At 35.2% G+C, this 24998-nt stretch overlaps 2 protein-coding genes across 7 annotated transcripts in view; one reads left to right on the top strand and one right to left on the bottom strand.

Annotated features, from left to right (window-relative positions):
• Positions 1 to 2004: 2004 nt before the first annotated feature.
• On the bottom strand, positions 2005 to 11020 carry LOC106052356 (leucine-rich repeat-containing protein 27-like). 2 transcript variants are annotated; one of them, XM_013207730.2, is made up of 10 exons: positions 10579 to 11020; positions 10149 to 10308; positions 8655 to 8804; positions 8309 to 8552; positions 4337 to 4495; positions 4133 to 4218; positions 3842 to 3924; positions 3665 to 3744; positions 2396 to 2522; positions 2005 to 2246 (listed from the first exon to the last, which is right to left on the bottom strand). In XM_013207730.2, exons 1-10 carry the CDS (start codon positions 10924 to 10926, stop codon positions 2187 to 2189), a joined length of 1497 nt encoding a protein of 498 aa, XP_013063184.2. In that variant the 5' UTR covers positions 10927 to 11020; the 3' UTR covers positions 2005 to 2186. The 2 variants fall into 2 exon arrangements, with proteins under 2 accessions (XP_013063184.2, XP_013063183.2); XM_013207729.2 differs by having other exon boundaries at positions 10116 to 10308; positions 10579 to 11019.
• A 49-nt stretch (positions 11021 to 11069) lies between these two features.
• LOC106052352 (serine/threonine-protein kinase 32A-like) overlaps positions 11070 to 24998 on the top strand; it is a 57545-nt gene continuing 43616 nt past the window's right edge. Inside the window, exons 1-2 of one of the 5 annotated variants that reach the window (XM_056039680.1) lie at positions 11070 to 11218; positions 11776 to 11915. In XM_056039680.1, the coding sequence (XP_055895655.1) occupies positions 11870 to 11915 (46 nt within the window). In that variant the 5' untranslated portion in view covers positions 11070 to 11218; positions 11776 to 11869. Of the gene's footprint in view, positions 11916 to 24998 lie in introns of all 5 variants that reach the window. The other 4 variants (XM_056039685.1, XM_056039665.1, XM_056039673.1 and 1 more) reach the window with 4 other exon arrangements.

The raw sequence follows: 24998 nt of genomic DNA on the forward strand, positions 1-24998 counted from the left end.
TAGATCAGTGATGGGCAAACTCGGCCACGGGAAATGTTTAATCTGACCAGCGGCATGTTTTGTAATAGCGATTAAATTACCAAATTCATTCTCAATGTAAGAATTCTTTCAATACCAGATGGATTGAAGTAATATTCTGAATTTTCATTTGTATGGCAAAGTTGTTTCATTAGTTTCCTGAGTAGCCCTAAATATGGGTGTACTATTTAGGACGCTACTGAGTCCAGCCAGCTCTAATGGGTGCCTGACTTGGATGAAAATTTAGGCTGTTGGTTGTTATGCTGGACATCCTGGCTAACCTTGGGCCAAAGAAACAGGTTTAAATTATCTGCCACCTAAATTGCTTTAGTCAGAGAGGGGTACTTCACTTTTATACTGACTAAAATAGCTTGAAGCAAGTTGGTGGTGAATTGGGAAAAAGATTTAAGACTTCAGTGCTATTGAAAAACATATTTTCTGTATGTCATTTAGTGTGGATTGAGATGTAGTGAAGCCAGACTTATGACTTGAAATAATTCAACTGCTAAGAATCCAAACATGTCTAAATGTTCCAAATGAGACTTCTACAGAGGCTTGTTGAAAGTGTTCCAAATGTAATAGCTCATACTCAAAGATTATGTACAATGTTTATATCAGAATATATTTGTGAGAAAATCTTAATTAACCATCGGCAGACAATGGTTATGCTTGCTCTGGATGTGTCAAAATATGTAGGTCACAGCTGGGGCTGCATAACCACAGGAAATTCTGCATTCCTTATTAATCTTCAGACTTGAAGACCAACCTTATTATTATTTGTGAGCAGTTTAGAAAAAAGTATGTCAGAAATAGATTGACAGATGAACTACTCAGTCCAAAGCTGAACCATACTAAACAGAACTATCATCAAAACACCCATAGCTTCATACATGGCATTAGTTTCATTTTTATATTATTAAATCTATTAAATTTGTATTTTCTTGTTAAGAAAAAATTATAGCATGCCCCAAAATGTTTCTTTTTAATTTTCTGGTCCCCTCAAAACGTTTGCACATCACTGAATTAGATTAAGGTACGGTACCGGTATTAAAAGTACCAACAATGGATCAAAGTTTAACATTTTGATGAAAATTAAAGCAACTGGCCAAGCATTTAGATAAGGTTAGATTATTTTGACTTCACAATAACAGATTGCATTTCCATGCAGTTTTCTACCTCGTTCTCATTTTAATGTTGGAACATCCAGATTACTCAAGACTATTATACAAGATGAACTGCGCCATGGTTTCCAAATCAGTGAGCTCTCCATATAATTTTCTTTTTATTGGTTGGGGCCATCATGTAGATGAACCAGTTCTTTAAATGCTTAACATCAAGCAATGAAAACCAAAGGGTATGGGGTGGGAATCTTAATATCCATAATATCTAGAGCTGCTAGTCTTTTTGCCATAAGAAAAAACTTGCTTTCAACACTACATTAACCAGTTGTTCAATAACCAATTAAAATGAAATATTGAACTGTTCAACATTTGCAAAGGAAATATTCCTCTTATTGTTACTTAAGTAGCCAAAATAGTTAACCTATAATAAATTGTTAAAGATTTGAGACCTTGAGATTTAAATGGCCTTAAATGAATGCTATTTATTTGTTAGGGTTGAAAGTGTAAATATCTGTCTAGAGTTGATGTTAGCTTTGTGACTTTTGAAGCTATATACCGGTACCTCCCTACCACCAAAATGCCCTTTGAACTGTTGATCTTAGTTTTTACATGTGATTTTTTTTATTATAACTAGTCAGTCACATAAAAAAGTTAACTGCTTAAGTTTTGATTAGTATTTCTGTGACTTTGTACCAGACTGGCAACTACAAAATGTGTTCAGCAGACTAGCTAAGGTTGGTTGCCTGGTCTTATAGTATGCTTCAGACATCAGTCAATGTGGTTCAGAGTTTGAATCATGCCCACCACCATCTTCTGCTGTCTTCATTTCTGATGTAATGTTCAAAACTTGTAAAACAAACTACCATTAGTTTTGAGAAATGTATTTGTCTGACTGGCAATAGCAGGCTGTATAACAAAACATTATGTAACTGTTTGCAAACTGTGAAGCTGATTCTGACAATGTGTGTTCATTACTAAAGGGCCACAATAAGATGATAACATCATTTACAGACTTCAACAATGAAGATTAGTTTCAAAAGGCAACAGTTAATTCCATGCCTTTAATTTCTGATAACTGTCTTTTAAATCATGCTGTAATCTTTTGATCTGAAACAAAAATAATTCGTTTAATGATTTAGTGTCAGAAGACAATCTTAAGTAAAGCTAGTCTAATGTAATACAGAAATTATACAGCTCTCTCTAAAGCATTTAGTTGACTGTTGGTGTTTGACAAAAAAGAACTAGTCAATACTCACTACTTCTAATTCTCTCTTAGCTATTTCCATTTCTTGTTGCGCTGAGCCCTTTGGCTGTTTTCTTCTTTCCATCATATCTGTCATGTGAGTTTTAATTTTCTTTTCCAGTTCATGAATTCTGGCTTGTCTAGAGAGAGTCCATAAATCATGTAAACTTGCAGCCATGAAAGGGGGGGGGGGGTTACATACGGTACCATATAATGAATTATTTAAATGTGGTTTTTTTCAGGTATCAAAAAGTGACTGATGATTTGTAAACTCAGTACAGATCAAAATATTTGTAGAAGTTATCAAGCATATATACATAAATGATTTCTAGCTGAAGTGAACAATTCAAATTTCACTTCTTGCAATCACAAATATTAATCATGGCAGCCTAGTAGTAAGTGAATGGTTCACTATGGCCGTCCCTAGTTGCAGGCACAGCTTAAATGTTGAGGTTTACTTATTGAAAGCTTTTAAATGGTATTTAGTAAAACAGCTTTTAGTTCTGTAAATGATTATAAAATAAATGATTAAATATTCAGCCTACAAATAAATTTTAGTAATGTGAAAAGTAAACTGTACAGTACTATATACTCAGGGCCGGTCTTAGGCCCCGCGCTTTCATAGGCCCTGCGCTAATTCTAGGTGTAATTATTTAATTGCAAAATATATATGAAAAATTCATGGAAATCTGAATTTATTAAAATCTCCTGAAAACTCATAAAAATCTCCTGAAAAATAGACAAAAGTTGGTGAAAAACGCCAATCCTACGTGCGATAAAAGGCATTGTCAGCTTTCATGTAATAAAATGTAATAATCTGGCTAATTTTCACCTTAAGTTTTTGATCCCAATTTTGTACTTAGTAAAGAATGAATAAAATTCAAAGTCGATTTTTTTTCTAATACAAAATCTTAATTTTCACGTACTATCCTTACTCCAACCCAGACTAGGCCCCGCGCAATCAGTTTCGCATAGGGCCCCGCAATTGTTAGGACTGGCCCTGTAAATACTAAACAATAGGCTGCAAAAAGGCAGTCATGGACTTGTTATGGTTCTATAAAATGACAGTTTGATAGTCCATTTACATGAACTATTGAGGTCACACAAATGAAGCTCAGTGTGTAATGTTAAACCTCCTAGTCCTCAGTTCAGATCTTCATTTCAATCTGTTTCAGATGTGAACTAAGCATTGAACCTTTGTTCAAACCTATTTGACCTGCAATGGTCACCAAACCATGAAACTTTGGAGATCTTAAAAGAGATGTATAATTATGCAGCTTACTTCTCTTGTTGTATTTTCTGTCTTGTAGCTGGAGAAATTGACCTCTCCTGTTTCAGCTTTTGCTCTCTCTGTAATTCTTCCTGAATAAAATATAAAAATGTCAGGAATCTGTCTACACAAGACATTCAGATAAGGTGCTAATTTTTAGTTTTTGTTTTAATTGTAAACATATTTTACCTGTTGATATTTTTCTTTGGAAAGAACTTGCATCATTTCTTTATCGACATCAAATGGAGCATATTCTGCAGGCTCTTTATAATCTAGTGATACAGTAGTTTAGTCATGGTTTACAAAATAATAATAAGGGTTGTCTTCGAGTCCCACAATTAATGAACAATGCAGTATTTCAATAGTGTATATACAGTACCGGTATATAGATTAAGCTACACATAAAGTACCTTTCAATACATTGATTGTAATGTTAATGCTAAAAATATGAAGTGATTACATCCATTAAATAACAGATACCTTTTCCTGGAATCAGATGCTGTAAATATTTTTTACGTTGTAAAACCTTTGCCTCATCTCTCCAATTTTTTAAGATTTCATCATCTCTGAAACAAAACATTTTAAAAAATAAACACACTAACAATTTTTTTTTTAAGTTTTAAAACAAGTTGAAATCTTAAGAATGTTAATCTCAGTCAAATATAATTTTTCCAAAGAGTTTACTTGCGTCTCTGTAAAATGGCCTCTGTTTTTTCTTTGAACTCTTTCACTCGAGCCACTTGTTTTTCTTCCTTCATTTTAAATCGGACATAGTCTTGTGTGGGAGGAGCAGGGAAATGGTTGACTTTCCAGGACATTTTACTCTCCTTCTTCTTCTTCAGTCTACAGAGCAACAAAAATGTCTTCAGAAGATTGGTTTTCAAATCAGCATTCTTACACAGATATCAAGTAAAAACAAAATACAAATAATTGAACACATTTGTTTGCAATCAAGATTTATTTTGAGTTAATCTGGATTTGGTGATGCTGATCACTTTCTGGTAAGGGTACTTAAATAACTTTTTTTTTCAACCTTTTCATGTTCTTTAACATTCAATAAGCCATCACATTAACAGATTGAGGAAACAAAAAAAGAAGGAAAATCAAACTCTACAAGAACAATTTCTATTTTTTTTTTGTTTTAACTGTACCGGTATATCCTCCATATTGAGTCTGTCAGTTCATCTGATATGGATTCTAAAATGTCCTAATGCGACTTGCACATTTTCTATTGAAATTATCCAGTGATACAGTTCTAAAAGACTCAGATCAATATCAAGAACTTAATTCTTGCTCATATTTCAGTTCAATATTTCTTGTAGACACACACACTTGGAGTTTTTAAAGTATAGGCTCCTACTTACTAAAACACAGTTTTGCAGGGTAACAATGAATAAACTAAGAAGCCCTTTTTTTTTTTTTGCTCTGCCAATCAGTTTGTAAGGCAGGAAATGAAAATATTAAACTGTTGTGTAGTCTGTGTCAATGTGGTAGCCCTACAGTACAGAAGTGTGAGAATGTGCTAGACTTACTGCAGTTTCGTGTGAGAATGTGCTAGACCTGCAGCACTTCAGTGTGAGAATGTGGCAGCCCTTTTGCATAAAAGTTAGTGCATGTGGTAGTCTAACAGCACTTGTGTGAATGTGGTATCTTAAAAGTACTAAGTATGTGAATGTGGCAGCCTTAAAGATATTGTATTAATGTGATAGCCTGACCATAAAGTGTGTTATTATAGAATACAAGTAAAAAACAAGTACCTTTAGTAAAAAAAAAGTTAAAATTTTTGAACTCTTAACTAAAACAACTAATTATGAATTCTTAAAATAAACGAACAAACAAGAATGATAAAGAAAGGACAGCCTATGAAAACTTTTTGCGAAACATTTATTGCATGAAACAAACCAACTATCATGCTAATTAAAATATCAAGAAAGAAAATAACCCTGAGAATGAAGTTTTTTTTTTCTTTGACACAAATGTTCATTTGCTAATTCTAAATGTCTAATTTTGACATTTTCTAAAAATAATCACTTAAATAAATCTCTTGTAATGCATTTTATCAAAATTTACACATTTCTATCAAAACAAATACAGCTGTGTGCTCCAGAAAGGAAAGAATATACAATGTAGACATGTATAGAGGAACTTTGAAATGTTTGTTTCACATGATTTATTGGAATACATTCGCATTCAGCTTTGACTTCTGAACAACACAAACTGAGGTGACCTTTGTCAATATATTGGTCTTCAATGTTTTAAAAACATTTTCATCCATTTGATTTATTCTATATTATTCAAAACCTTTTTATAAACAAACTGCAATTACTCGTTGAATCCATCTTCTAACTATAAAATAATATATATATATATATATATTTTAATATGTAAATATTCCTTAATTAGGCACTAAGACATTTATCTGAAAAATTTATGTTTGTAACAGCAGGTTACAGTTAAAACTTTCTGATTCTTTCAAAATACACTAGACTTCAAGGATCAATCCTTAATTGCTTTTTTGAAAAATGTAATGATGTCATTGGAAATATCAGCTGACAGTTTTTTAGTTAAAGGAACTTGATGAATTTTGAGGCAGTTGGAGGCAGCCATAAATTGCAGACCTTGATATAAGGGAGAACTTGGACTAAAAGAGAAACATGAAGAGATTTGTTCTCATGAATACAAGCAACTGTTTATTGAAAATACAAGAGATTGTAAGATTTATTTTATTTCCAACTGCTTGAATGAATCAAAGGATATTGATAACCTGATTTGATATTGAAGAGAGTAAGTGCCTTAAATAAAGGAAATGATTATATAGTCAAATTGTACTCAAGGGAAGCCAGTGAATTCTTAACAATCTAACAATGACTCAGTGCTGTCCCTCCACACCAAGGTCTTAATATTCTTTGGAACCAAGAAAGAAAAAAAATGCTATACAAACTGTACCAGACGAGGAGGTCAAATGAACAAAATGTTTGAGAGAAATCTACTAGGTTTATTCAGGATGTGGCCTGGGTTTTATTCTCACTACCTTCCCCATTTCACAAGCGGGTTTCTTAAAAACTACAATCCACACTACTCTTAAGCAGGGTCCAATTAGAGAAAGCAAATTAAAATAATTAAAAATATCTTTAATGTCTGTAGATGAAATGTGGACTAGCATACTTTGTTAGTTTTATAAAGATAAGAGAACAACTTGAGTTAAAATAATTGAATAAAGATCAGTTTAACATTTGAGAATATTTTTGAGAGGCAAAAGTTGTTCTTTTTGTCCCTTACTGAAGTGACTGTGAAAATAAGAACAACCACTTCATCTGACAAAAAACAATGACAATGCTCTGGATGGAATTTACCAATATTTCATTTGATAACAGTAGGCTGCAGTTCATTTTCTTTTTGAGTGATTTAAACATATATACTGGTATATAGATACAATAATGTCATTTCTTTAATTTAAACCAAAATAAATACTATATATTTTACCAGCAAGTAAAGTAAAGTTCCCCTTTCAGACCTTGTGGTCTATACGGCAGATGATATAAAGGTCATCTGTTTCTGTGGCCTACAGTTAACGAGTGTGTCATGTGGCCAGCACAACGACCAACCCCCTTTACTTTTCCCCAACTAATGTCAGGTACCGGTACCCATTAGAGCTGGGTGGACTCAGCAGCGCCTAAAGATCCTGAAATTAAAATTCCCAGTCTTAACCAGGATTTGAACCCGGGACCCCTAGGTTCAGAAGCCAAGCGCTTTAGCGCTCAGCCACCGCGCTGCCCAAGACTTACTAAGAATAGTCCTAATCTCTACTAATCTCTACCAAGACTCTTTGGTTCAGGAACTAAGTGCTTTACCACTCAGCCAGCACATTTTTCAGATTTCCATTACAAGCTTATATACCCAAATACTTAAAATATGGTTTCTTTTCCTCATAAGAGTTTCAGTGTACATAGCAGGTGTCACACACAAAACACTAAAATTAGCAACACTTACTCAAACTCTCTCTTCATTAATGTCAATACTAAAATGCTGGTATGGCCTCCTGCAGTTGCAAAAAAACTATGGATTATCTCATAGAAATGAAATGAATGCCTGAGTATTAGGTATGGTCATAACAATGTCATCACACTGCAGTTCCATCCTCTACACATCTATCAAAAGGAATGGCAAGCGTTGATACAGTTTTGGTTCAACAACATTGCAGGTTCTGACAGTTTTTGCACTGTGAGCTGCAAGATGCTTTAGGGTTACTTGCTCCTGATTTTTCATCAGGGTTTACTCCCAAAGCCTTTCCCATGTTTGGATATAGCTGAAAGGCAGCAGAGGTTTGAATTCAGATTTTACTTTTTCTAGGTGGACTAATGAGCCCCTTCTGCCCAACTAACTGGTTCAGGAACCTTTTCCCTTTCTCCTGTTAGTGATAACAGTTCTGCTGGAATTAATATCTGAGCTAAAAGTGAAGGCCAGAAGTTGGACTGGTTGTCAGAGGCTATTTGGAAGCATTTTATAGGTAGTGAGGTGATTATTTCTTTAGCCAGTTTTGGCAATCACAACCTTACAGAAACTAAAATGCTTAGTAAAAAAATACTATAAAGATTTTTATTTAAACTTGCAAGGATAAGGGCATAAAATTATTTTGAGTACAAACTCAACACTTACTCTCCTATGACTAGATAGTCTCCAAATTTTCTCACTTTTTTAATATTTGTCTTTTTGATATTTACTTCACTTGGCTTCAAATGATGTTTATCTAGCTCAGTCTCCTGAAGGTTTCCTGATTCAGTTAAATTCATCCTATCTCTAAGTTTGGCTAGTTCCATCATACTTGCTGAAGTATTCCAATCATCAGAAGTATCACTAGAATGGTCCAGACACTCAGGGTCATCTTTACTTAAAGTGAGATCTGTTCAAATATAAAATAGGTTTAACGCTAGTTCATAAGTTGTTTTTTTTTGTTTAAAGTAAAAGTAGATCTAGATTTAAAAAAAACAATGGAAAATCTTACCAGTATCAGCTAACTTTGATGAATTCTTAGCAGCCAGAACATCTCTGAGAAACTTAAGAATACCTTGTGTTCCTGTTTCAATTACAGTCTGTGGTGGAAATTCTAATGGATTTCCAGCAATGTTTAAACCATGCAAACTACTAACCAATCCTGACAACAATAAATGCAAGGATTATTTGACTAAAGTTTCACACAAAACATCATGACGAGAGTTTAAGTGAAATGTGCTCTTTAATTTAAGAAGTAAAAATTTTTTTATGTCCCAAATGATCTTAAGTATAAAGACAGTACCATAAATGAATGCTAAGAAGAAGCAAAAATATTTATAAATCCATTAGAGTATTTTCATGCATATACCCGGTACCCTGCAAACCCGTATACCCTGCACCAACTACAAAATAAGTAAAAACAAAATCTTACAACCCACTCCCTTTTATGCCCTGCATGTGCAAAGCTTGACTTGCCATAAACTACTGGTACATAAGGTACTGTCAAAGGTATATATTTGTTTCTTAAGGTTTAAAATGAGATGTTCAAAAAGCTTCCCAATGTACATGTCACAACCACACAGCTAACTATAGAAGGTATAATGACCCACTGGTATGGCCATAGTTTCTGTTATGCTATGTAAATTTTATAAACTCAGCACCTTTGTATACCTCGCACATTTGTCATTTGTGTGTAAAAAAAAAGTATTAAGCCGCAGATTATATGCATGAAAGTAAGGTATTGAGAAAGTCAATAAGTTGATGTTTTGATATTTTTAGAAAATGTAGAGGATTCACGACAAAGCTCATTGAAGATATGAAAAAATACACAAGCATCCGCTATTCTTCTGTATGTCCTGCAGATGCAAGTTAGAAGGAATTGAACATGTTGACACAAGCCAATTTTTTGTTCATCAACATGGTACTCCATGTATGAAGGATGAGAAAGTGAGAGTGTCCTACAGCCCAAACTTCAAGCAGCAAGCTCTATGACAAGGTATAACAAGGAAAAGGAAGGCAACAGAAAAGAAGTGATGACATTATTGTTGAGGAGTCCTATATCAGATGATGGCAGAAACACAAAGGGAGCATATTCCAGATTGTTATGCCACAGAAGAAGCTCACATGATTGAAGTGTGTCAGATTTCCCAAAGTAAGTGCTGAAATCCTGGCCTTCTTTAAAGTGAGGCTCAGACACTTGGTCAATGAAATGGTAGATGTGAAAACATATAGGCTACAACCCTGAATTTAGGTTAGCCTCTGTGGCACATCAATCAATGTACAAGCTTTGGTTTAAGACTGAACATAACTTCAAAAATAATTAATGAGTGCAGCTTAGATTTAATAGAATATAGTAGTAAACATTTTCATTGATATCTTTTGATTGACAGATTAATATGGGTATAACTATAGAATCAATATTGAACAGTTAGAAGTAAACTATGGCTGTTTAAAATATCTTCACATGACTTACCCAGTTCTAAAGGTAAATTCCTAAGAGTGTTACCTTCTAAAAGTAGATTACGAAGACATGTATGACTAGAAAGATATAATGATGGAATACGACTCAGTAGGTTGTTTCTGAGATCCAACCAAACCAGGTGAGGAAAGAAGCTGAAGAAATCATCAGGTAAATAGCAAATTTGATTTCCCTCTAGGTACAGATACTGAAACAATTTTTTAAAAATTGTTAAAGCATGCCTTGAACTTTATAAATCCTAGTTGAAGCTTAATAAAATAGCTATTTAATGTTAACAAAGGACACAGAAAAGAATGCTAGATTCTTTTGTTCACTTTCAGAATTGTGAGATTCAACTTGTAGACTTTAGAATATTAAGTTAACAATGGCAATAGAATGTATTCAACTAATTTGATTACTTTTATCATTGAACTATTAGCTTAAAGGTCAAGAAATAAAGGAACTGTTTAATTTAAACCTCCAAATGCTGCAATCCCAAAAGTGCTTCAGGAATTGCTTGTAAATGCTTTCGACTAAGATCTGCTGACAGTGCTTTAGACTTTTTAACATTATCGATGACTGACATGATATTTTGTTGTTCTGATATGGTCTTAGCAAACATAGTATCTGAAGCTGCATCGACATCGTTGTGTTCTGTTTCGGATAACGACTGGTTTGTGGATGTAAATAACACTTCTTCTGTATCAGTTTCTTTTAAAACATCTTTTGGATTTATATTTGGAGTAGCCTCCGTGATCCTAGAAAAATCATTTCCTTCTGAATGCAAATGGCTTCTTTTAAATATATCGATGTCATGTACATCCATAATAGCAGTCAAAAGAATGAAACAAATCGTTTATGTCCGAGAGAGACATCCGCCATGACACACCTACGATCACCAGGCAACCAGTCACGTGATTTTGTCTTCCTCTCAAAATAGGAAGAAAAAAAAATCGCCGATACCACACAAGCAAACAGAAATCGATTACAGTACGCTCGTGAGCGAGTGTGTGACTGTGTCATTTCTATGATCATCTCGTGGACGTTGGAATATGTTTGTTCTTAGCTGTTGACTACAAACGTTATGAAAGGATTACGACGAACTCAACGCGTTATTCGTGCGTGACATTACTCATCTCATTTGTTCTTGTGAAGAAGCTAGTCTATCTTGCAATTTAACGAATGAGGCTTAGATTTTAAAGGGACAAGATTTGTTTTTAGAAGCCCAATCCCAGTTTAAATTAACTTGCATGCATGAAACAAGAATACATGACATGGGTCTAGGAATCTAGACGTTCCGAGGATTAGGAACAAAATGCATCTTATAGCAATAATCTTGTAGGTCTATTAGACATAGAAATAGAATTGGTCTATGCGATCCTAACCTACAAAGGCAAATGCTATTTAAATTCAGCATAACAAAACTGGATCTAGGTGTATTATTTATGTACCGTATTAGGTGTGTTTGGGGAAAAAGTCTCATTTTCATATTAGCTTTGTAAACACTTATGATCTAGAATCCAGGTCTACCCCCCCCCCCTCCCCAAAACGACAAATTAAGCCTACTTAATGTATAGTAACTTAATAAATGATGAATATACTTGCCTATAATATAATGCTCTGCCATTTGAGATCTCTTCATTCTAATCTGTTTTGCGACACGCACATTTCGTAGTTTGGAGTTCGTGCTTTCCCTATGACAGGCAACGGATGGTAATAGTGTGTGGTCACTCTGTGACCCCAAACAAACTTTCAAAATTGGTTGTACTATGGGATCTGGTCACTCCTCTAAAAATGAGACATTTGACGGCAAAGGTCAGTATCAACATTGGTACGATTCAGTTGAATGGTTGACACAGTCAGCGATTTCAAATTCTTGGCATCATCATGCTAATATATAGATCTTTTAAATACACAACTTTTTATTTTTTGGGGTCTTGCATGTCTTATTGCAATGGGTTAATGCTGCGCATGTGCAGATGACGTGAGACAGAGGTCAACAGACAGAATGTGAAGTGTATGTTTATTCGAATCATTATATTGAGTTATGCATGCAATCGACCGGGTCTTACGCCTCCTGTAAAACCAGTCATTATCTGCAAGAGAAGGAATCACGCCAGTTGGTAATGGCAGGGAAATATCTGGGGACATTTAAAAAAAAAACGTTTGAGGAAGGGAAAAAAAAGTAGAGATATTTGAGAACAGTGGAGATTAATTTATGGGCTACAGAAAGGTTTGATTTGATTAATTTATGGGCTACAGAAAGGTTTGATTTGATTAATTTATGGGCTACAGAATGGTTATATTTTTATTAATTTATGGGCTACAGAAAGGTTTGATTTGATTAATTTGTGGGTTAAAGAAAAGTTTTATTTTATTAATTTATGGGCTACAGAAAGGTTTTATTTTATTTATGTATGGACTACTGAAAGGTTTGATTTATTAGGCTAATTTATGGGCTACAGAAAGGTTTGATTTGATTAACGTATAGTTTGAACATTGAGTCATGCATTTCGTCAACAAAACGTTTATTTTTGGGGTAAAAGTCTCACATTCAGGACATGTTTTGCTTTAGATGTTTTAGTTATTCGAATTTGTTCTGGTTATGTCGTGCCCATTTCATTTTTCTTAGTCACTAGGATAGCCTCAATCTAGTCACTATGATAGCCTCAATCTAGTCACACTCCCACCGCTGCCACCATGTTAATTAAGATCTAGGTTCACAGCAATAAACCAACAAGAATCATCAGTGTCATAGCGGAGAATGATACTTTATTATATTGAACGCGTGCACCTTTGCGCACCATACCAACAGCCCCAATCTAGTAACTATAATAGCCTCAATCTAGTCACTATGATAGCCTCAATCTAGTCACTATGATAGCCCCAATCTAGTCACTATGATATCCCCGATCTAGTCACTATGATAGTCCCAATATAATCACTATGATTGCCCCAATCTAGTCACTATGATAGCCTCAATCTAGTCACTATGATAGCCCCAATCTAGTCACTATGATAGCCTCAATCTAGTCACTATGATAGCCCCAATCTAGTCACTATGATAGCACAAATCTATTCTTAAATTCCCATGATATGATTAAATTTATTATGTTTTAGTTAGGCTATTTAAGTAGAATAGAGAGTTCCATATTGATTTTTATGACCATACTGGCCAATTTATAATTTTCAACGGTTTCAAATAGTGGAAATACCACTATTATGGTTTGGTATGTCCGCCTGTCTGTCACAATGAGTTCTCACACTAAAAGCGCTATTAAAGATCCGACACGACACGAGTGCCTGGACTCTAGAACAACGTGAACCTTTGAGTTTAGTTGCTTTCGTTTGAACATTAAAAATGCAAACCTTTAAAAAAAAAACAAAAAACAAATAGCCTAGATCATTTGAAAAACATGACACAAAAGTGTATATAGTGTCAGTCAAACTAAGTCATCCAACGACAGTACAACTAAAGAAAAGTTGTTTTGTAACAATTATCTCAAATGTTTTGTTGCTTATTGAAGAATGTAATCATTAGTATAGTTCCATGATGTAATCAAATACTCAGGCTATATTGCCGCTACATCTGCACTTTTGTTACAAAAAATACGTGTGCACATTTGCATACACATATTAAAAAAAAATTACTTCTATTAGCTTGCAATTCTTCATGGGTTCAACAAGAAGTCTGGAACCTGATGGACACTGGTCGTGTGCGAAAACGGCTCTTATATTTTTCCTTGGGAAAAAACCCCCAACAACTTCGGCCTACTAGCTAACTGGCTACACGGTGAACATTCTGGTTTGGCCGTGATAAGGATTCAAAATAAAATCATCTCCAAATTAAATTTGGTCACTTTGAACACGCTTTCAGCGGGTATTCCCGCACTCGACTCAAATGTTTCCTTGCATTCAGTCAAGTTCCGAGTAAATAAATCTAAATAACTGATTAGATTAGACAGAATTTCTTTGAAACCTCCTTTTCTTAGACTTTGCGGTAAATCCTCTAGATCAGTGTTACCCAAACTGTGTTACCCAAACTGTGTTCCGCGGAACCCTAGGGTTCCTCGAGGCTTGAATAGGTGTCCCATAACCTATTGGAACAATGAACTAGTAGGCCTAGACATGATATTTTTTTGGTCAAAGTTTACAAAAATAACGAAAATGAAACCAACAACTATACGACGTCACTATGTGCTTTACACCGCGATCTAGTTTGAAACCAAGATATAAAGATCAATCATTAAATGAGTTCTGGTCAAGTTTATTTAAAGAGTATCTTAATATTTGAAAACAACCAAATTATATTTTTGTTTTGTTTTCAATAACCGCATTGTGAGATGCAGGATTTTTTTAAAATTATGTTACAACAAAGTCAAATCATGCATCTAGAAACAGGCCCAAACCAGATGGTACAATTGAGCGTATCACTTCATAGCCTGATATCAAACCAGAGAGTAGAACTGAGCATATGACTTCATACCCTGATATCAAACCAGATGGTACAATGAGCGTATGACTTCATACCCTGATATCAAACCAGATGGTACACTGAGCGTATGACTTCATAGCCTGATATCAAACCAGATGGTACACTGAGCGTATGACTTTATACCCTGATATCAAACCAGATGGTACAATGAGCGTATGACTTCATAGCCTGATATCAAACCAGATGGTACACTGAGCGTATGACTTCATAGCCTGATATCAAACCAGATGGTACACTGAGCGTATGACTTCATAGCCTGATATCAAACCAGATGGTACACTGAGCGTATGACTTCATACCCTGATATCAAACCAGATGGTACAATGAGCGTATGACTTCATAGCCTGATATCAAACCAGATGGTACAATGAGCGTATGACTTCATAGCCTGATATCAAACCAGATGGTACAATGAGCGTATGACTTCATAGCCTGATATAAAACCAGATGGTACACTGAGCGTATGACTTCATAGCCTGATATCAAACCAGATGGTACAATGAGCGTATGACTTCATAGTCTGATATCAAACCAGATGGTACAATGAGCGTATGACTTCATAGCCTGATATCAAACCAGATGGTACACTGAGCGTATGACTTCATAGCCTGATATCAAACCAGATGGTACAATGAGCGTATGACTTCATAGCCTGATATAAAACCAGATGGTACACTGAGCGTATGACTTCATAGCCTGATATCAAACCAGATGGTACAATGAGCGTATGACTTCATAGCCTGATATCAAACCAGATGGTACAATGAGCGTATGACTTCATAGCCTGATATCAAACCAGATGGTACAATGAGCGTATGACTTCATAGCCTGATATCAAACCAGATGGTACAATGAGCGTATGACTTCATAGCCTGATATAAAACCAGATGGTACACTGAGCGTATGACTTCATAGCCTGATATCAAACCAGATGGTACAATGAGCGTATGACTTCATAGCCTGATATCAAACCAGATGGTACACTGAGCGTATGACTTCATAGCCTGATATCAAACCAGATGGTACAATGAGCGTATGACTTCATAGCCTGATATCAAACCAGATAGTACAATGAGCGTATGACTTCATAGCCTGATATCAAACCAGATGGTACAATGAGCGTATGACTTCATAGCCTGATATCAAACCAGATGGTACAATGAGCGTATGACTTCATAGCCTGATATCAAACCAGATGGTACAATGAGCGTATGACTTCATAGCCTGATATCAAACCAGATGGTACAATGAGCGTATGACTTCATAGCCTGATATAAAACCAGATGGTACACTGAGCGTATGACTTCATAGCCTGATATCAAACCAGATGGTACAATGAGCGTATGACTTCATAGCCTGATATAAAACCAGATGGTACACTGAGCGTATGACTTCATAGCCTGATATCAAACCAGATGGTACAATGAGCGTATGACTTCATAGTCTGATATCAAACCAGATGGTACAATGAGCGTATGACTTCATAGCCTGATATCAAACCAGATGGTACAATGAGCGTATGACTTCATAGCCTGATATCAAACCAGATGGTACAATGAGCGTATGACTTCATAGCCTGATATCAAACTAGATGGTACAATGAGCGTATGACTTCATAGCCTGATATAAAACCAGATGGTACAATGAGCGTATGACTTCATAGCCTGATATCAAACCAGATGGTACAATGAGCGTATGACTTCATAGCCTGATATCAAACTAGATGGTACAATGAGCGTATGACTTCATAGCCTGATATCAAACCAGATGGTACAATGAGCGTATGACTTCATAGCCTGATATCAAACCAGATGGTACACTGAGCGTATGACTTCATAGCCTGATATCAAACCAGATGGTACAATGAGCGTATGACTTCATAGCCTGATATCACGAAACATAAAACCAATAAAATCATTCAATCTAAATCTTTCTCATGTCTCTGTATAATTTATTATCGTTTTTTACTTGAAAAAAAAAATCTAAATTTAGACTATTTTTGTTTTATCTAGCTTACATCAACTCCCTCTGTCTGTCTGTCTGTCTGTCTGTCTGGTACACATTTTAAACTCGTTATTTCTCCCACTTTCCAGTCTCCTAATAAAGCGACGAATCAATAAAAAAAAAATAACAAATTAGTTAATTAAATAGTGGTAATAAATTAATTTGTTTGATATTTACAGCTTTGATAGATATGACTTTGAATGTGGAGTTGTTCCCCTTAGATAAGCTTTGCTAGTTCTATTTAAAGCAATGGGAAACAAACGACTTACAAAACAATAATGAACGGTTCCGTTGCATTCTCCTCAAATGGGAAATGTTCCAGTCCAGAAAAAAGTTTGGACAACACTGCTCTAGATTAAAATACTCTTTTGATCTTCACTGTGGTGATCGTAAGGCGTTAGTTGCAGCTCTTCAAACGTAAGAACAAGAGCTGCTGGAGGGTTGGGGCAAGGGAGGTTATAATATTTTGACAAAAGGTCAACGAAAAGATTTGTAACGTGAGAGAAAAACATACGTTTAAATGAAGATTACTTAGTGAACATACGCAGATTCATTTCCCCTTTGGTTCTTATTTGATTGGCTGCTATGGCTCTAATTCATTAACCTAAATGCCGTCTGCTCAATGTTAACTACCGGAAGTCTATCCATACATCTCTACAAATGTTTGAATGTCTAGGGTTTGAATACAGTCACTGAATGGTTGTTGTTTTTCTTTAGGGGGAAGTGACCGGATTCCGGAACCTAAAAATTGTATCTACACACATACTCATCAAGACAGTCACACATATAGTATCATACTAACACATTTCCCCCACATAAACACTTCAAGTCCAACAGGCTTTTAGTAGTACCAAGAGTCACTTAAGACTCACCAGATTACTGTAAGATTCTTAGTTCTCAACACAGTAAGACTTCATTTCGCCTATTGCTTATGTCCTACATTTAAGTCTGGTTCGAAATTTCTAGATGTCGGCAGACTGTCGTTTTAAGAGTCCCCACTCCTCCCCATCTGGCCATGCAAGAAAGATATCGTATATTTCTATATCAACTCTGTCTGTCTGGTAGTTTATACAGGTTATTTCTCCCACACCCAATCTCGGATCAAGCTGAATGTTTGCACAATTATTTACTTTACCTGATACCGTAACACAAGAATTATGTTAGTTAATTAACTATTGGTAATTAAAAGTTTTATTTGGTATCTCGAACAAGGGGAAAAATTGTGCTTGACTGAAGTGTTGGTATAAACTGAATTAGTCTCTTTTATAGGTCGTCGTCTGAGGCTTAGTGAACACAAACATAAAATAAGACGAGACTATAGAAATAAGGAACTATAGGCCTACATATATACTATATACTATATATTACTCGATTTACAATATATATGGGTGTGTGGCTGAAATAGATATGAATACTTAACTTTTATACTGCTCATAAATGCTGTATAATAAAGTACACAAAATTGCAAGTCACAAATGTTCATTTCATAAAACTCTTTTATCGGCCAGTCTCTATTTATTGATGTCTAGGATCGCAGCGTAGTGAGAAATCTCAAAGCATGAAATAGCGCTAAACAAAAACAATCGATACAAATATTTCGAATTGCAGAGATGTATTATTGTTGGTCTAGATCTATTACAAATTTAATGACGTGACTGACCCAAACCAATTGATACAACTACACTTAATATAAGCTTTTTTTTTTTTAAAGTATATGTTTGTATTTTGCTTGATGGAATAATTCCATTACATTTCTGTAGATACATTTATTTTAATACTTTCCTCAAGTTACAATTCTTTAGTTGAAATTTTATAAATTAATTTATTTCGTCTGTCTGTCTGGGTGGAATCTTGTACAAGTTATTTCTCCCTCTTCTCATTATCGGATCAACTCGAAACTTGACACATTTGTTATTTGTTGTACCTAATAAAACATGAATCAATAATAGACAAGCAATAGAAAAAAAGAATACTTTTTAAAAACAAGGGAAAAAAAAACGCTAATTACTGCCATTTATCTGAAAATTACAGGGTTTATCTCCCTTTTCGCTATATAAAATAAAATTAATTAACTAGTACTAAATGATTAACAAATTGGTTAATTTTTGGTTGATTCGTGTATTGACTAGAATAATTATGTAAAATATCAACTTGATCTGAGAATGGGAGGTGGGAGAAAAAAAAGTGTCATAACTTAATAAGGGGATTAAATCCATATATACATCCACATCTATCATTAAGTAGCATTTATTTCCTTTATTTCGATATAAACATTTTTTATAACCAGTAATTAATTAACTAATTGGTTAATTATTTTTTTTTTTGGATTGATTCATGTTTTGTCGGATTCAACGAACAATTGTGCAAATTTTTAACTTGATCCCAGAATGGGAAAAAGGAAGAAAAAACATGAAAATAAATGTAGTAGACTTGAGTCATAGTATAAAATGTAGTAGACTTGAGTCATAGTATAAAATGTAGTAGACTTGAGTCATAGTATAAAATGTAGTAGACTTGAGTCATAGTATAAAATGTAGTAGACTTGAGTCATAATATAAGATGTAGTAGACTTAAGTCATAATATAAAATGTAGTAGACTTGAGTCATAGTATAAAATGTAGTAGACTTGAGTCATAATATAAAATGTAGTAGACTTGAGTCATAATATAAAATGTAGTAGACTTGAGTCATAGTATAAAATGTAGTAGACTTGAGTCATAATATAAGATGTAGTAGACTTGAGTCATAATATAAAATGTAGTAGACTTGAGTCATAATATAAAATGATATTTTAAACAAAATCTAATTCACTACAATACCATAACACTTCTTTCAGTCTCGCGTTTTGGAGTCATTGTTCTCTAAGACCGCTGACGACAAGGCCACTTATCATGCATTATTCTCAACCAATCGCCACCGTCACCATAGAAACACACAAACACACACTCCATAAAACCAGATTTAGCCTTCAGAAATCTCATTTTACATTGTAAGATCTTTGTAACCTATACAGAAACACTCTTGTTATCGAAGCTATTGCATAGTTTCAACAACAAAAAAAAAAAAAGGGTGGGGGGTATGCGCGATTGATATCACATGTCTGGTCTCTCTCTATATCTCTGTGTGTGTCTACTCTCTGTCTGTATATGTGTGTGTCTCTTTCCCTCTTTGTATTTGATGTCTGTATACCAGCTAATATTTTCTAATGACATACACTTCTTTTCATTCAACCAATAAGATCAAACCTTGGTGTTGGCAGTCCTGTATAGATACACTGATACAGTCTACTGATCAAACATTGAATTGACTTTTGGCTTTTAAGTTTTCATTTGGACAATTTGTAGAGCAACTGTTTTCTATGTCTCGGAGCTACAGCCTGGAAAATTGGCCGTCGTGAGTGGTAGTTTGTGGACTTTTGGTCCAGACTCGATTACATTCACGATAGATTGATTGACATTTTGCAATGTGGTATGCCAAATCAGCAATGTTTACTTTCAACAATATATAAATGTATATTGTCTTTGTTTTCATTAAGTCTTAAGTTACCTCTTCATGAGTCAAGTCATCGGCGACCAGATTATCTTTAAAATAACATTTATATATAAAAAAAAATTCAGTTGTTTTGATAAACGTCATTATTATTTGTATTAAGCAACTCCAAAACAATGAAATATATTGACGACATATGTCCAGGTTACCACCTCAAACTCTTTATGATAAGTGCTCAGTTAGGGTAAAACGATTAATTATGATTTTGTAACATTATGTGAGAATATAACCGACCCGCTTGGACTGTCATCGATTTTCTTTATGTAACACAAATTCTCGTCTCCGCCTTGTTCTTAATTCTGCATACATGTTTAAATTTCACACCAGATTAGATTGCTCATCTGTATGGAGCCAAGATTGGTTGCCCCTGTTACTATATATATCTACGTTAGAAAAACAATGTTGCCTACTTTGTTGACGTATAGAAGTCAGCGAAGAAACAAGTGACATAGTACAAAAGTGGTTAGGTCATGGACATTCAGGGAAGGAGAAGGTTCTACGTTTAACTTGGCGTTGTTTAGTTTCCCCGCGGGCTAATCACAAGAAAATATAAAATCAGACATTTCTTTTGATTTGTACTAAGAAGACAAGCCTGCGCATTTCTTCAGCTTCCATGTTAGCAAATAAGTTATTAGCATTACCCACCAGCTCCGCCCGCTGATTTGTTTATTTTCTCATTACATCCTGCAAATGTTCACATAATACTTTGGGCGTACCCTCCACTATTATTTATTTGTTTTTTGTTTTTTTTAACTTTCACTAAAACTGTCCGCATTTCAATCAGCCCTGTTTGGCCAGGGTATTCTAGTATATGTTACGTTGAACTGAAACTGCGCGGGTTTAAATCAAGAAAAAGTTTTTTTTCCGAAGACAATTCTTTCATGATGAAGTTGTTGACATTTTAAAGAGCGATTTCTTCTCTTTTACTAACCAATGAATGACATTATAAAAAGAAAGAGCGATTCCTTCGCTTTTACTAACTAATGACATTACAAACAAAGAGCGATTCCTTCGCTTTTACTAAGTAATGAATGACAGTATAAAAACAAAGAGCGATTCCTTCGTTTTTAATAACTAATGACATTATAAAATAAAGTGCGATTCCTTCACTTTTAATAACCAATGAATGACATTATAAAAACAAAGAGCGATTCCTTCGCTTTAACTAACTAATGACATTACAAACAAAGACCGATTCCTTCGCTTTTACTAAGTAATGAATGACAGTATAAAAACAAAGAGCGATTCCTTCGCTTTTAATAACTAATGACATTATAAAAACAAAGAGCGATTCCTTCGCTTTTACTAAGTAATGAATGACATACAAATGAAAATCTCCCCCCCCCCCCCGCGCGCCAAAACGTGCACAACAATGATGAGATGACTTTTAGAAAACAAAGCTATCAGCTATTCCTTTAGTTTGTACACTGGTTGCACTAAAGCTGTTTCCGAAATCCAGGCAGTGTTCGACCACCCATGAATGTGCAACCTGACAAAAGGAATTGTGATAATAATTTTTAAAAAAATTTGATCAAAAGAACATGTCTCGTTCGGGATTTATCTTGTACACCCTGGTATACTCATTGAAACATCATAACATCATGTAGGCAAAGGTATAATTATTAAGACATCATTGCATCTTGTACACACTGGTGTACTGTCATTATTGAGACATCATTACATGTTGTACACACTCGTGTACTGTCATAATTGAGACATCATTACAAGTTGTACACACTTGTATACTGTCATCATTGAGACATTACATCTTGTACACACCGATGTACTGTCATTATTGAGACATCATTACAACTTGTACACACCGGTGTATTGTCACTATTGAGACATCACTACATCTTATACACACTGGTGTACTGTCATTATTGAGGCATCATTAGATCTTGTACACACTGGTGTACTGTCATAATTGAGACATCATTACATCTTGTACACACTTGTATACTGTCATCATTGAGACATCATTAGCCTACATCTTGTACACACTGGTGTACTGTTATCATTGAGGCATCATTACATCTTGTACACATTGGTGTACTGTCATCATTGAGGCATCATTAGATATTGTACACACTGGTGTACTGTCATTATTAAGACATCATTAGATTACACAAACACAATGTCAGGCCCGGGCTCCGAGCAGCGGAAACGCTAAGTTTTTTTTTTTTGGTTTCTTGGAGAAAAAGAGCATTAATTTAGTTAACAGATAACTCTGTTTGTTTGATCACAGTGTGTGTATGTGTGGAATAAATGTGTGTGAGTGTTGGGCAGTGTTAGGATTGAATGCTGGAATGAGAGAGGATTGAAGTGGTCGAAAATGAAGAACTTCCCTTTCTACCGAGGATTGAGAGGGTGGAAAAAAAATGTTGACCAAAAACCTTGGGAGAAAATCGATAAAAGACATTGTTAGATTTAGTTTGTTGTCAAAATAGTTTGCCTTTGTTCCTACTGAATAAAGACCAGATGTTCTCACGCTCTTTAACTGAGGTACTGAAGGAATATTTACTTCTATAGAGCTACATCCGTCTAGCCTAGTTACCGAAGAAACATTTACTTCTAGATCTACATCCGTCGAGCTTAGTTACTGATAGAAGATTTACTTCTATAGGGCTACATCCATCTAGCCTAGTTACCGACGAAACATTTACTTCTATAGGGCTACATCCGTCTAGCCTAGTTACCGAAGAAACATTTACTTCTATAGGGCTACATCCGTCTAGCCTAGTTACCGAAGGAACATTTACTTCTATAGGGCTACATCCGTCTAGCCTAGTTACCGAAGAAACATTTACTTCTAGATCTACATCCGTCGAGCTTAGTTACCGAAGGAATATTTACTTCTATAGAGCTACATCCGTCTAGCCTAGTTACCGAAGAAACATTTACTTCTATAGAGCTACATCCGTCTAGCCTAGTTACCGAAGAAACATTTACTACTATAGAGCTACATTCGTCTAGCCTAGTTACCGAAGAAACATTTACTTCTATAGGGCTACATCCGTCTAGCCTAGTTACCGAAGAAACATTTACTTCTATAGGGCTACATCCGTCTAGCCTAGTTACCGAAGGAACATTTACTTCTATAGGGCTACATCCGTCTAGCCTAATTACCGAAGAAACATTTACTTCTAGACCTACATCCGTCTAGCCTAGTTACCGAAGAAACATTTACTTCTATAGAGCTACATCCCTCTAGCCTAGTTACCGAAGAAACATTTACTTCTATAGGGCTACATCCGTCTAGCCTAGTTACCGAAGGAATATTTACTTCTATTGAGCTACATCCGTCTAGCCTAGTTACCGAAGAAACATTTACTTCTATAGAGCTACATCCCTCTAGCCTAGTTACCGAAGAAACATTTACTTCTAGATCTACATCCGTCGAGCTTAGTTACCGAAGGAATATTTACTTCTATAGGGCTACATCCGTCTAGCCTAGTTACCGAAGGAATATTTACTTCTATTGAGCTACATCCGTCTAGCCTAGTTACCGAAGAAACATTTACTTCTATAGAGCTACATCCCTCTAGCCTAGTTACCGAAGAAACATTTACTTCTAGATCTACATCCGTCGAGCTTAGTTACCGAAGGAATATTTACTTCTATAGAGCTACATCCGTCTAGCCTAGTTACCGAAGAAACATTTACTTCTATAGAGCTACATCCCTCTAGCCTAGTTACCGAAGAAACATTTACTTCTAAAGAGCTACATCCGTCTAACCTAGTTACTGAAGGAACATTTACTTCTATAGGGCTACATCCGTCTAGCCTAGTTACCGAAGAAATATTTACTACTATAGGGCTACATCCGTCTAGCCTAGTTACCGAAGGAACATTTACTTCTATAGGGCTACATCCGTCTAGCCTAGTTACCGAAGAAACATTTACTTCTAGATCTACATCCGTCGAGCTTAGTTACCGAAGGAACATTTACTTCTATAGAGCTACATCCGTCTAGCCTAGTTACCGAAGAAACATTTACTTCTATAGAGCTACATCCGTCTAGCCTAGTTACCGAAGAAACATTTACTTCTATAGAGCTACATCCATCTAGCCTAGTTACCGAAGAAACATTTACTTCTATAGAGCTACATCCGTTTAGCCTAGTGACCGAAGAAACATTTACTTCTATAGAGCTACATCCGTCTAGCCTATTTACCGAAGAAACATTTACTTCTATAGAGCTACATCCATCTAGCCTAGTTACCGAAGAAACATTTACTTCTATAGAGCTACATCCGTCTAGCCTAGTTACCGAAGAAACATTTACTTCTATAGAGCTACATCCGTCTAGCCTAGTTACATAAGAAACATTTACTTCTATAGGGCTACATCCGTCTAGCCTTGTTACCGAAGAAACATTTACTTCTATAGAGCTACATCCCTCTAGTCTAGTTACCGAAGAAACATTTACTTCTAGATCTACATCCGTCGAGCTTAGTTACCGAAGGAACATTTACTTCTATAGAGCTACATCCGTCTAGCCTAGTTACCGAAGAAACATTTACTTCTATAGAGTTACATCCCTCTAGCCTAGTTACCGAAGAAACATTTACTTCTAGATCTACATCCGTCGAGCTTAGTTACCTAAGGAATATTTACTACTATAGAGCTACATCCGTCTAGCCTAGTTACCGAAGAAACATTTACTTCTATAGAGCTACATCCGTCTAGCCTAGTTACCGAAGAAACATTTACTACTATAGAGCTACATTCGTCTAGCCTAGTTACCGAAGAAACATTTACTTCTATAGAGCTACATCCGTCTAGCCTAGTTACCGAAGAATTATTTACTACTATAGGGCTACATCCGTCTAGCCTAGTTACCAAAG

The sequence above is a fragment of the Biomphalaria glabrata genome, chromosome 1 (genome assembly GCF_947242115.1).
Source record: "Biomphalaria glabrata chromosome 1, xgBioGlab47.1, whole genome shotgun sequence".
NCBI lineage: Eukaryota > Metazoa > Mollusca > Gastropoda > Planorbidae > Biomphalaria > Biomphalaria glabrata.